The sequence below is a fragment of the Syngnathus leptorhynchus genome, chromosome 6 (genome assembly GCF_054491065.1).
Source record: "Syngnathus leptorhynchus isolate UIUO chromosome 6, UIUO_Slep, whole genome shotgun sequence".
Classification (NCBI taxonomy): domain Eukaryota; kingdom Metazoa; phylum Chordata; class Actinopteri; order Syngnathiformes; family Syngnathidae; genus Syngnathus; species Syngnathus leptorhynchus.
The window spans coordinates 5,351,930-5,365,497 of NC_141200.1; the positions used below are offsets into that span (position 1 = coordinate 5,351,930).

The window sequence follows — 13,568 nt, forward strand, 5'->3', positions numbered from 1 at the left end:
AGTAACTGGCTTTTGAACAGCTCTACACTTCTTTTAGTCTACCAAGTATATACTAGGAACCTTAGCAGGCAGCTAAAATCTATACAGTACTGTCTTGTTCATATATTTATAGATATTTATACACTTTACAAAGTTGGCAAAAAATACAGAAAGAAATCAATACATGGAATTAGATTGTACACATCACAATTGTGTGTATTTAAGCTTGAGCACTCTTTGTTGAGGAGGTGAGCCACGGCAAGTCCCGAGAGGAGGTGAAGAAACGCAAGTGCTAGTCGCAGCATCCCAAAAGAACTGTGATGACCCCCCCCCCCATCCAATTTCCCACACATGATGGCAGTGGATCCAAGCTGCTTTATTATTTTATTATTATTATTACTTCAACCGGCAAGAGAGAGCGAATGGATGTGGAGTCAAAGATTATTTTTAGAGCATCGATAAATGTGCGTTCGCCCCGCCCCCCTGGGGACGTTACAAATGGAGACCGGAGCGCATTGACAGTCCTTTTTGCCGACTGCTGGAGTAACTGTAGCACTTTTGTGGTGGGGGCTGGTCTGAAATATGAAATGGGAAACCATAGCCGTCATTACAGTGGACATGGATGGAAATAACGGGAGCCAGATTGTGCGTTTTCAATTTTGCCGTGCGGCTTTGTCAAACGATTCTGGTCAAAATCAGATGATTAAAAAAAAGAAATAATAATTGGTCATTTCTCCAACGTGTGTTGATAATTTGCAGGTACCTATAATCCAATTAGCGTGCAAATTAGCAAGATGCTTTTGTGGTGTTGGGTGCTTATCCACTTCTGGCCTCTAGCTGCATAATGCCCACCTCCAAATTTGCTCTGGCATCATCAGCGTGTGAGCGTGGTCAATCCTGTCTAACACAATGGCATTAGAGTCAATCCCAAAGCCTATAAGAAGACAGGATTCGAACGGTCGGGGGCAGAGCGACGGGCCTTTTGATGTTTGGCATTAAAAACACATATCTGAGTGCATTAGTGGCTCAGGCTCCTCTCACATTCAATTTCTAAGAGCAAAACGACGTGGCAGTGTTGCTACAGTGGGCCCGGCCGGGATGCATCGGCTAGCACTCCTTTCCCTTTTTCCTCCTCCAAGCGCAGGGACCCCCTCCTACAAAAATACAGCGGACATCAAAATCCCTTATTCAAGAAGGGCTGTTAGAATCGCCATGGTCAACATCACCACTGTTATCACGAACGAGTTTTCTTCATCATTTCAAGTGACAAAAGGAAAACTCGTTGAACAACAAATGTTCATTTCCACCAACGATATTTACATAAAGTTGTCAAAAACAGAAGCATTTCCTTATCACGTTTGGAAAGAAAGAAACCCAACACAAGAACACCAAAGCACACACACACACACACACACACACACACACACACACACACACACTGACCGACAATCAAATGTGAACTCAAAGAAAAATATATATTGACTCTCGTTATTGTTACAATTCAAATAACGCTTGCTTCAACTCTGATTGGGAGGAGTCACACTGGTTTTTAACAAATGCTTTAAACCAGTCCAAAGGCGAGTTTGGGGCTGGAGGTCGAGTCCGCCTGCGTAAGGTCGCGACTCACACACGACCCAAAACGACAATTTGCTGATTCAGCTGTTCCAATGTATGCATGCACGCTTTCCCCGATGACATCCCACCAGCAGCATTTTTCCAACAGTGGTAGCGACCCATTTTGGCAAGTCAGGCATAAAAATGTTTCAAAGCTGAACATTTACTCTGGTCTGATCACAAATGTCACCGCGACAGGTGCTAATTCCATAAAAAGTTAGGTTTGCAAATTGCTTTCTCTTTTATTGTTTCAAATGGCCTTTTGTTCCAACACTGCTGCTTTTAGAGCAGCTGCCAAAGAGAGCTTGTTTGTTATGCAAGTTTTGGAATAATCATAAAAAGTGCATTCTAATGTTTGTTTACTTAGCAACCTTGAGTATGACTATTCATTTGCACTAGATGTAATCATGGAAACAAAAACAAAAAAAACATAGATCATATCACAAATTGTGCCTAAGGGATATTTCCGTTCAAACCAAGGTGATAGGGTGACTTCACAAATTTGCATGAAGGAAAACAAAAGCATTCTGTGGTGTTTGAAAAGTGGCCACCTCGCAAGCTACCTGCAGAAGCGGCGTCAAAACACAAAACCCGAATAATGACGCATCTCTGCCAATTTTCTGGGTCGAGTGGGGCGATTTATCCCGCCTTGACCACTGTGTAATCACGGTAAAAAGAAAAGCAGTGCAAGTGCATCACCTGCATTTTCACCTTAGGAAACCGACTGAGTGATTATCTTCTTCCATTTTAGCCTTTTCCAGCATCTTTATGATTACTAATGAGGGCACACTCCATTTTTTTTTCCTGGCAAATGTCGCCTCAGCAAACTGTGTTCCCTTCCGTCCAAGGAATGGACACACGAACAAGCCAGACTAGCTTAGAGACAGAGATGTCTAATCTTGTGCAGATAAGGCTAAAATGATGATTTAGCTGATGGCAATGACTTCATCTTGAAGTGAAGTTTGTTGCTTGTGCGCTTGAGTGGCTAACTACTCACACTTGCTAACTCCGGCTTGTCTCTCTAATGCAGAGCCATACACAAGACAGAGGTTATCTCATGGCAATGCAGCAAATGAGATGGAAAAAAACCAAAAAAAAAACTATACATTTGCCTGGTAACAAATTACAAGTTATAAGAACACTAAAAAAAATACTGGAGGGCTTTCCTAACACACTCGCTTTTAGATAATTGGGTTACCTTCACCCAAGATTGGGTTAGATCCAGACCCTATTTCACCCAAGTTGAGTTAGTTTTGACCCAGCAGGTTTAAGCCTTTTGCTATTGAGCCTAGCAGAACTCCAACTAAATGATCATGATTTTTTTTTTTTTAACAAAAGAAAAATACACAAACAGCATGATCAATGACAACCCCTATGTCAAGTGCAATTGTTAAAGATACATGTTTCTTGTAAATTTGACACACCAAAAAGGATTAACAACACTCCCAGATTGGATTAAAAAAAAAAAAAAGGGTTCTTCCATGCTGTCCGTGGAAATCTATTTTATTTACTGTGAGTTGACTGTGGCTGACAAAACACAGCGCTGCTCTCAAGCACCTCGGGAAAAAGATTATCTGCTTCTCCACTATCTCACAGTCACAGATCAGTCCATCCTCAAAAATCACACCCACGGAGTGCGAAAGAAAAATTCCATGTTAACTTTTTTTTTTTTTTTCAGAGGGGGTCAGCAAGAAAGTCAGAATCTACTCCCGGCCCGACTGATCACGACACCGACAGACAACACACAGACGACGGTCGAAGCTCTGATCATGCTTTTTACACGTTATGTCATAAAAACGCTGGCTCGGCGAGCCTCATTACGACGAGCCAAGCAAGGCCGAGATCGTTCTCTCCACAGCAAAGCGCCAAGAGGAAATATTCAAATGCACGCCAGCGAACACGCCGAAAATAACAAGCGGCACAAAAAGAGGCGAACGAGAGCCCTTCATCCGTCCTCCGTGTCCTCTTCCGCATCTCCACGCCCTCAAGTCACAGCGCAGAGGCGACCTCTCCCCAACTCGCCTTTTGGCTCATTCCTCCCTTCATTTTCACCGCTATTATAATCAACATCAAAACCATCCTCAACCTCAAGGTTGTCATTATTATTACGTTTTGAAAAAGTGCAGATAGAACTTCCCCCCCGTGCCCTCGTTCAGAAGGCAGGGCAGTAAAAGAGGATGGGGAAGCGATGGCAGTAAGAAGAGAGAAAGAGAAAAGAGAAGACTTAATTCGTGTTGCTCCACCACGCACACGCACGCACACACACGCACACACACACACTTAATACCAGATGCGCCACGGAGGCAAACAGGTTTGGGAGGATGGAGCGATTCTTTGAGATGTTCAGCACAACAGGGCAAAAACAAGAGCACAGGGCAGCACGAAGAATTCAATCCACAAATTGAAGTGAGCGCACACATTGGAAGTCATGCACACAAAACAGCACAACCTTTGCGTTGCCTTTGTCGCCAGAACATTTGAAAGTGGTTTCTTCCTTCGCTGTGGGGAAAAAAATGACATCATCGTAGCGTCTGGGATTTAAAGTTGTTTTGATTTGTTTTCCTCCACGTCTTCTTTTTTCTCTCTCCGTGTCAAGGGCTTATTTTCTGAAAAAATCAGGAGTGATCCGCCTCATGAGTTTGTCGTGTTCCTGCTTTTCCAGCTTCGGAAAAGTTCAGTACATGTACAGTATATCTTTTAAACTCTAGTTTTGTTTTGAGCTACAGCACAGCACCCACAGCACACAGACGACATGGGGGGGGGGGGTCGGTTGTCGGGGGCACTAATATTGTGCCAGAGGATAAGAAAGAAGGGAACAATAAAGAGGAAATGAGAGAATAGAAGAGAAAAGAGGAGAGAGACACGAGTATCAATACCATCTTGAGCTCAGCTGGTTTCATAAAAAAAAAACAAAAAAAACGAGGATTGATTGCTTTCTACGGCTTAAGCCAAACATTAAACCACACCAACTGCACGAAAAAGGAGAGAGCAACATAATGGAAGCTACAACAAATGAATGGAAAGAGCAACAATGGAAGAGGGAACGGCCAATCTAGAAGCCTAATTCATATATTCATGTTTATGTACATACAGTACATACTGGATAGTATTGTGTTCTGAAATTATTATACACTATATGATTCTCTGTGATTCCAAGGGACTGGCACCTTCATGGACCAAAGATTGAAACCAAGGTCAGAAGTGCAGAATGAGTCAAAAACATTGACAGAGCGCTGAGAAATAAAATTGGAGACAGGAACAGATGAAAGGAGGACAAGAGAAAGAGTTTAAAGGTTTAAGAGAGCAGATGGCTAATTGTACCCGTGTTTCGCGGCCCGGCAGCAAGTCAGTCTTGTGCATAAGGACGGGACTGGGAGGACGGAAGGGGGGAGGAGGGGGCATGGAGGAAAGTGGGCGGTGCCATCAGGCCTTGAGAGCGTGCCACTGGGCCACGTTGGTGCGCGGCCGTGCCAGCATGTCTTTCCAGTGCTTCACCTCCGCTGGACCGCTCTTCCACGACAAGTAGATCTAACAGAAGGAAAAGCAATATTGAATATCTTCAATCTGAGATCTGAAAAGGTTTTTTCAGACGTTTTTTTTTTTTTTTCAACATTTCTGACAAAATCCCGATAAAGATTTATGACGTGTTTCATGCGCGTTATGTAAACCAAAACAAAAAAACAATAAAACCTGAAAATATCCAGGTGTCAATTATCTGGCCTGGCACCTGCTGGGTCCGAGCATATTTCGCGAGAGAGTGGGTCAGTGGCCCCGCAGTCTCCCCCCTTCTAGCTCCGCCAGTGTTCAAAGCACCAAATAAAACTGCTAATTTACCCAGTTTGATTTCGTCAGCGTGCAATCAAAACGCTATTATTTTCTCTGGTGAATGATGGCAGGTCAAAAAACAATTTAATTGTACCTTCTGTCAACATTTCACAATGGAGCGCTGGCGTAGCAGAAATAATTAAGATACACTATTCGTAGGGCTGTAACTATCAGTAACGTCAGTAATTAGAACCATTATTCAATCCTGACAAGGACTTTACACCTGCTGCACAAAAAACCAAGACAAGAAAAACCTTGATGCGAAAAGCGCACTCTCACAGAATGCACAATCGGCCGAGTTTATTTGTTTGTTTATTTATTTTATTTATATTCATGCTAATGTGATAGTGTACTTGACTGTCAGCAAAGAGCTGTTCTACCGTGGTTGCGTTGGAAATTTATGCCATCAGCTTTCTGCCAAAAAGCCTTTTCTATATGGAAAGGATGTGAAATGTAGTTACGGCTACTTTACACCCTTTTATGCCACTCTGAAAATGTGAAAGTCATAAGTTTGGAATAATACATCTTTTATACTCTCTTTGCAGTCTGGAGCAGGCAGAGGTTCTCACCTATAGTCAGCTGGAGTTCAACTAATTAACTTTGTTAACCGTTCCTTCTCTGACTCCATATAGCAGAAACCGGAATCTTTTTATATTTTACAGTGCTGTACGCAAATGCGGCATAATGTTAAATGGTGCCCCAGAAAGGGCAAGTCGTGTTGTGGCATTAAATCAAGTGTTATGTTATTTCAATCAAGTGACTCTGAAGATGACTGATGATATTTATTTGTATGCTTATGTGTGGATTGTAAATATTCATGAGGGATTGTATCATGACACCAAAACTTTGGACGTATTTACATTGGCGTCTAACCTGAGGTGAAAATCTGAAGGAGACGTTCCCGTCGTAATAAAGGGCGACGACAACAAAAGCCTCGACGCTAGACTTTACCTTGCCGATAACATCATTGCGGCTGAGTCTGTCCTTGTCCATGACAGTGATGATGATCGTGGTCTCCCTCAGCACGTGGGCGGGAACGTCGAAGGGGAAGGACTCGTTGAAGACGGGATTGAGACAGCGTTTCATCGTCACTGTCTTTTTCTTTTCCACACGTCTGTCTTTGTGCATCAGCCACACCTTCACGTAGGGATCTGCAATGTGGAAGTCACGTAAGCTATCATCAAAATGTCTGTGACGTTTTTTTTTTTTTTTTTGGGTGATTCTCTTTTAATTGCTATATTATGGGACAATGATGGGGATTTATAGTTTGAGCTCACGGTCAAAACAAAGAAATCAATAAGCAAGGGCTGAGCATCTATACTGATGCTTTTATGAAGAACAAATATACTCATTTTCTACTATTGTTCTTCTTTCACGCATTTTGAAACATCAATCATCCTTTTGTAAAAAAAAAAGAAAAAAAAAGAAAAAAAAAGAAAAAAAGGCTCTTATGCAGCAGTGTGTGTGCGCGTGTGTGTGTGTGTGTGTGTGTGTGTGTGTGTGTGTGTGTGTGTGTGTGTGTGTGTGTGTGTGTGTGTGTGTGAAAATTATACCACAACGTGGCTTCAAAGCACTTACTGGGCCGCCTTATCAGACTGTCGTTCTATAATGGGCATAACCCGCACGGGGCATAATAGCACTCCTAAAGTCATGATAATTATGGAGGGGAAGTACAATTACTTAGTTCACTTTACAGCAAAAGAATCAACGAAAGAGACTGTGTGATTGTGTGAAGGGTTGAAGACTTGACCTTTAACAAAAAAAGGAAAGCTAGTACCTGTACAAAAATGTGATTCTTACTGTCAGACAAATACATCGGTGTTGTTACGTCATTATTTTCTTAAGCGACGGGTATTTGAACACAAAAAAATGTAGCCGTATAATAGAAATAAATATGCATATCTTCTTTATCCTCTGTAAAGAACCAATAACGTGACTGTGTCTTATTGAGAAGCTCTGTGCATTGGCAGACTGTGATGAATGGTGTTTGGGTTTTTTTTTAGCATTTTTTTAGGGAATTGTGGATTCTAATTTGACAGCAGGAACCTTCCCTGTCAGTGTAATGTCACCTTGCTTCACAGCTATATACGGCATGACCCTGATCGGGAACCAGGCGATAGGCGTCCTCGGAACGGAGCGGGGCATTGAATATATAAATATTGAGCAGGCGTTGTGCGACGTCATACAATCCAAAGTCGCTCCAAGGTCTCATGACTGCTGAGCAAGGGTTAGAGAGAAAGAGCAAAGTCTACCTGAGGTGCCTCCGATATCCATGGCTTTGAGATTACGGGCTTTGATGATGTTCACAGTGATGGTGTTGGCAGTGGGATTATAGCAGAGAGACACCAGCAAGTCCCCTCGTCTCCCCTGAGGAACACACACATCATCAAATAATATCAAATTGAGTCGGTTGAAGTAGAAAAAAAAGAAATTGCAATTCAAACTTTGGAATGGAATCATCAGGCTCTCTTACACTGCCGTCACTGCAGGGTTTGAGCTCCTTCCAGAAGGTCTTGATCTGACCCAATTCCACCTTGTTGAGTGGGATGGAGACCTCTCCGATGGGGTCATTCCTGCTGAAGCGGTCGTAGTCCAACACTTGAAGGTAAAGTGTGCGCTCTCTCACCTTCTCATAGGGGAAACCTAACACAGAGGAGGAAGATGATTTCTTTTTAATCAGGCAAATATTTTATCAGTCAAATGAAAGCATTCCAAGCCACATACCTTCAAACAGGAAGGTTTCATTCCAGTGGGGGTTGAGGTTCTTTCTCTTGACCTTGGTCTCCAGTTTGTGCTTCTTATCAGGCAGCAAGTAGATTTTGACAAAGGGATCTGAAGTACCAGAGAAGTCCTTGGCCGGGAGCTCCTGGCCCCTGAGAACTTTGACAGTAAGGGTTGTGTTCTGGAAGCTGTAGCCTATACTGAACTGGATCCGGCCAAGCTTCTCACTGATTGGACCCTCGCCGTCATCATCTTCTGAACCTGGAGACAGCTGTAAGGACCACATGTGCTTTCAAATTTCAAACCAGCACGTTGCATTTCCTGATTTATAAACAACGGGTAAATAATTCAAAAAACTCGCTGGAAAATAAATCAAGTCAAAATATTTTCTTTTTTTGGGGGGGGGGGGGGAGAAATGCTAAAATTATTGTCCATTTTCAGTTTCACGGACCACCTGTAATACCGCCACGGACCACGAGAGGGCCGCGGACCACCGGTGGACAATCCCTGAACTGGAGCAACACCGCGCAGCAGAACTTTCAATTTCAATTTTCTGAAGTCATAATAACCTGAATCTTGCTCATGAAAATCGCTTATGAGTTTGTTATCTGATCAAAGCGTAATAGTTGGTGTGTCAAAAACGTTTCAAGAATAGTCAGAAAAAAAATAGATTTCATATTCAAAGCATATTTGGTTTCAATGGCACATTTTTCTCTTAACGGGACTCCTGAAGAGATTCTTTCAGAAACCTCTGTCATCACGGCCACATCTTGATGACAAAATGGTTTCCTTTGATGACGCCCTTGAGAAGAAAAACATATCTTCTAAAGCCAGGTTGGGTAAGTAGGGAACTGTCAGATGCTCAAGCCATTGTCAGGCAGGCGCGTTGTCACGGTAACACAGACATGAGATATTATGGCAAAACTCACCATCCCTTGTAGTTTGGGTTTGAAATGTATCTTTCACATAACAAGTCCTGGAACATTTCGGACACATGGTGTAGCAATTTGTGTCAGTTGTCTTACCATCACCATGTCTCCAGTGAGGGAGTTAGCCAGGTCGGTCACGGAGGAGTGGCCATCGCCATCAGGGGGTTGGCCTTTGGGACTGTTAGCTGGCTTGTTGCCCCTGGAAGCACAAACACACCTTGAGCACACAAACACATCTACAGAAAAAAAAGACAGAATGTCTGTCTGAGTCCAACCTCCACCTGTTTGGCACATGAAAACTATCTATCACAATTGAATCCAAATTTGTTTTGGGGGGATAGATGACACTTCAAAAGATGATTGTGCTTTCTTTGAAAGCAGCCAAATCAGATCTGCCAACAAAAAAAAAAATCCACAGATTAACAACGGGTGCTCGGAGGGAGGACGTTTGTTTGATGTGTGGACTTGCATTTGATGGAACTTGGAATCTGAAATAACTGGACAATATGTCCAGCGTGGCAAACATCCATACCTCCGACAAGCAAGTAACCTCCAGCAAGTGAACAAAAATAAACCACTAAATTTGTATTCATTGAAACCAAATTGTGGAGCCAACCATTAAGTTCCCTGGGAGGACGTGGACAAGACACCCACAGATAATCGACACGTATAAACAACAAGACAAACATATACAGCGACATGTAGAAGACAAGACATTTAGCAAGACAGTGGACAGTTTGGTGTCGTCTGTCGAGTGTGTGTAATCAGAAATAAAATCTTATCTCTAAAATAAAAGGAGGGGAAAAAAATAGATGACATGGAAGAGCTGATGTTTAAATGTAAATAAATCTCAACAGCTGTTCCCTTCAATGCGGATTGTAGAAAAGGCGGAATTACGTCTGAGTTGGTACAGCATGAAAAGTCAAAGGTGTACACAATGTAAACAGCAAAAGAAGGTCATACAATTAAAATATGGAATTAAAGGAAGCATGTCATACAATACAAATATCCAGATGTCCTGACCAAATACAATGTGACACTTTGGAAAAGAGCACTGAAAAACCGGTTGGCAATAAATGAAGGAAAAAAATAAATAAAATCAAAGGAGCGGATGCAGAAGATTGAAGACATAATAAACTTGATGGAAATCATAAAGACTGTAGATAAGATAAAAAGGTCCAATAAGGGATGTAAGAAAGAGAAAAGCAAGCAGAGAATCATTTTTTTTTTTGGGTCTGTATAAGAAAAGATAGCAAGTATTAATAGCGTGAACAGTGAGGTCACAAAAAGGCAAAAAACAAAACAGATTGTTACAAACACCACATTAGGAAAAAAAGAGAGCTGCAAGAAGAGATAGGGGATGAAGGAAGAAAGGAAGGAAGGAAGGAAGGAAGGTAGGAAGGTAGGAAAGCCTGGAAACACAAGAGAGGCTTAGTTTGGTCAGTCTGATCAGTATCAAAGAAGAAGATACAAAAAAAAAAAAAAAAAAAAAGAGTTCACAATATTACAGTAGACAAAGGAACACGCATGCTGAAGGGAGAGAGCGATTTAAAAAAAAAAAAAAAAAAACATTCATCAGCAGAAAAGGAAAATATGAAATATGACAATCATGGAATAAAATATGACGTTTTAGAATAACATGTCAAAGGAGACAGACTCAAAAGGGGAAATGCACATTTAGAGTGTCACAAAAGAGGGTGTTACTTGAAATGAAGTCACGTCAACTGGAATCTAGCCTGATTTGCCAACCATTTAGCAACACTCTAAAAGTGACGACTGGGATCACAAGGGCCGGCCGGCCGGCGGGCCGGCGGGCGGGCGAGCCAAAGCACAAACTGGCATTGGCTACATGTGCATATAAGACATATATATGCAAGTAGGAGTCACTCAGAGAGTGAGGGCAATGCCTAGGATAGGCAGGAAACAAAAGTCTTTCTGTCTGGCCAGCATCTGTCAAGTTTTGCCTTAATTTGAAAATGTTCGCTTTCACCAAATTTCAGTGTTGTTTTGCAGACACAAGGACAGAACTGGGGCTGGGGGGGGGGAGGATATATTGACAAAAAGACAGACAGAAAAAGCGAGCAAACGGGACAAGCACAAAATCACAATCACTTCAACCAGCAAAGGGAAGGAGGGGTGTGTGTTAATCAATTTCAGGAGGGAGGGGGAGAGTTATCAATCTGTTAGTTATATTAGTTGCGGGGGATTCCATTTTCAAGGGTTTTACTTCTTTTTTTTTTAAACTGCAGGCAACAAGTTAAAAAGCCGGAGGAAAAAAAGTTCTAAATCGCGATTGGAGACTGAGATGAAAGGAGCTCTGAAAGCAGAAGGTGATGCTTTGCAAGGTACCTCCCTCCTCCCCCACCTCACAAGTAACGATGGGGGAGTCAACATCTTCAATTATTCATTCGCCTTCATGCTTCACTCAAGGAGTCATGGCATTCTCGGGTAGAAACTTCTGCAACCTGGGCATTGGCTTTCCTGCCATTCTGCTCGGCAGCACCTGAGGTGGCTCCTCTTGCTTCTTTTAACAAAGTGGCTGCTACAGCACATTAGTCGCCGGAAATACTTGCTGTCCTCCAGGTTTTATAGTGTATCATGAATTCAGATAAGGTTTGTCTTTGGGCTTATCTAATCTCTCCCCTAAAATCTAGGAATTGATGTAATATAGCATTTTACAGCAAGCCTATGGGATCTTGAAGAGCCTGCAGTTCCCTACAGTAGCCAGTAGACGGCAGTGTTGAGACGAATTCAGATCAGACTCCCCTGCAGCTCAGAAAGTGGGCTGTTGGCATAGCAACGGCTTTTGGAAACATAGATCATACATATTGGGATTTAGGGGGGGGGTGTTGGGGGTGGGCACGGGGGCAGGTGTATTAAAAAGGGGGGGGGGGGGGCAGCAAACAGGCAAACACGATGAGAACAAAGTTGAGGATATATGACAGGTACGGGTGAGCGCCTCGCGGACACACACACGTTCACACAAACACACGTGGAGGCGGGCGGGGCCACTGTGGGTTTCACCGTCCTGTGATACTATCCTGTTTAGTTACCTGACCGAGGGCCAGCAGCTCGAAGTAGGGGGAAACGACACTCCACTTCAAGGCTGGAGAGAGACGCGAGAAACAAAGCCCAACCAACCCAGCCCTTCCCCGAGACACACACACACCGACACGCCGTGGCGTTTTGCAATCTCGGTGCTGCCCCGACCCGTTAGCGGCCACAGTGGAAACTCCCCGGGATGAAAGGCTCACATGAAGCGATGTCGGCCCAGTCATCCTGCTGCTTGAGAAAGCCTCCAGATCAAAACTGGCCTGGGATGCATTCACTGTTAACTGATTGCTGCGTGCGCGTGGAGGCTGGGAACGTGACTTAAATAGCAACGTGTGCTGAAATCCAATTTCCACAAGAGGCAACACGGGAGGCACTAAACCTCGCCGTCCGTGTCTCTGCCTCATTCACAGAGAACGAGGTCTAAATGCTTTTGGGGAATTTTTTCAAATCACAGTTGTGGAATTTACTCCTTTAGCCATGGCCAATATGATCAGACTGTCTAAAGACAATCAATACCAACCCAGCGCCTGTAATTTTTACTTTTAGTCTCTAAGCTCAACTGAATGATTTCTCGAACATTATTAACATAACAGGTCCACTTCAAGTGCCCCAAAAATGTTTTGAATACAGATTGAAATGGAAGACTCTGGCATAAGCAAATGAGCCACCTGTTCTGGGGCAGGATACGGTTGAATCCCATTTTAGCTCCTAATTGCTCGTCTCCCCGTCCATTGATTTGAGGAGCACATGTGTAGCAAGCCTTGTACCTGCTGTCAGGCCCATGCACAGAATACACAGCACAGCCTCCGATTACTCAATTGGAAGGAAGATGTGCACTCCCGGGAGATGTACACATATGAACGCCAACCGCAGAGATAGGAAGATTCATGGGCCAACTTAATCAGCACGCCTGGAGAGAGAGCTGATTAGTTAGGCCTGAAAAGCTCCTGGGATAGGAGGCACGTCGTGTCAGGGCAGCATAGTAATGTCTAATCTAGTGATGCTCAAATTGCTCTGTCTAGTGCGGGGGTGGGCAACTGGCGGTCCACGGGCCACTTTGAGTGGACCCTTGATAAACTTTGCCACCCCAAAAATATTGAGGGGAAAAAAAAATCTGTCATATAGTTTAGTTAGTATAGTTTTAAGTTGTAATGCCACCAATCACCACTAGATGGCAGACATTTTTGTTGAATTTACATTCGGTCTTGCATTTTTTAAGTGATATTTGGTGTAAAAGGTTTGAGGTCTAATCAATATATATGACATTTAGATTATAGGCAAAGATTGTTTCGAGTGGTTTTCGGATAAAGGTCACGACCTCCATCTGTCTTTGATTTTGCTCTTCGCGTCCATACAGTAAGTAAGTATCGCGGCCATCTGATAAAATATAAAATACATTGGTCTAGCCCACTTGGCATTAAACAGGCACTCTCGGCCATCTTTCAG

At 43.1% G+C, this 13,568-nt stretch overlaps 1 protein-coding gene across 7 annotated transcripts in view; it reads right to left on the bottom strand.

Annotated features, from left to right (window-relative positions):
• Positions 1–320: 320 nt before the first annotated feature.
• The window catches only part of syt7a (synaptotagmin VIIa), a 61,364-nt gene continuing 48,116 nt past the window's right edge, over positions 321–13,568 (bottom strand). For 6 of the 7 annotated variants that reach the window (XM_085914798.1, XM_085914799.1, XM_085914802.1 and 3 more), the window contains 6 exons: positions 9,165–9,267; positions 8,143–8,410; positions 7,892–8,061; positions 7,671–7,785; positions 6,370–6,569; positions 321–5,121 (listed from right to left, as the gene is read on the bottom strand). In XM_085914798.1, the coding sequence (XP_085770924.1) occupies positions 5,017–5,121; positions 6,370–6,569; positions 7,671–7,785; positions 7,892–8,061; positions 8,143–8,410; positions 9,165–9,267 (961 nt within the window). In that variant the 3' untranslated portion in view covers positions 321–5,016. The remainder of the gene's footprint in view (positions 5,122–6,369; positions 6,570–7,670; positions 7,786–7,891; positions 8,062–8,142; positions 8,411–9,164; positions 9,268–13,568) is intronic. The other variant, XR_015066460.1, reaches the window with a different exon arrangement.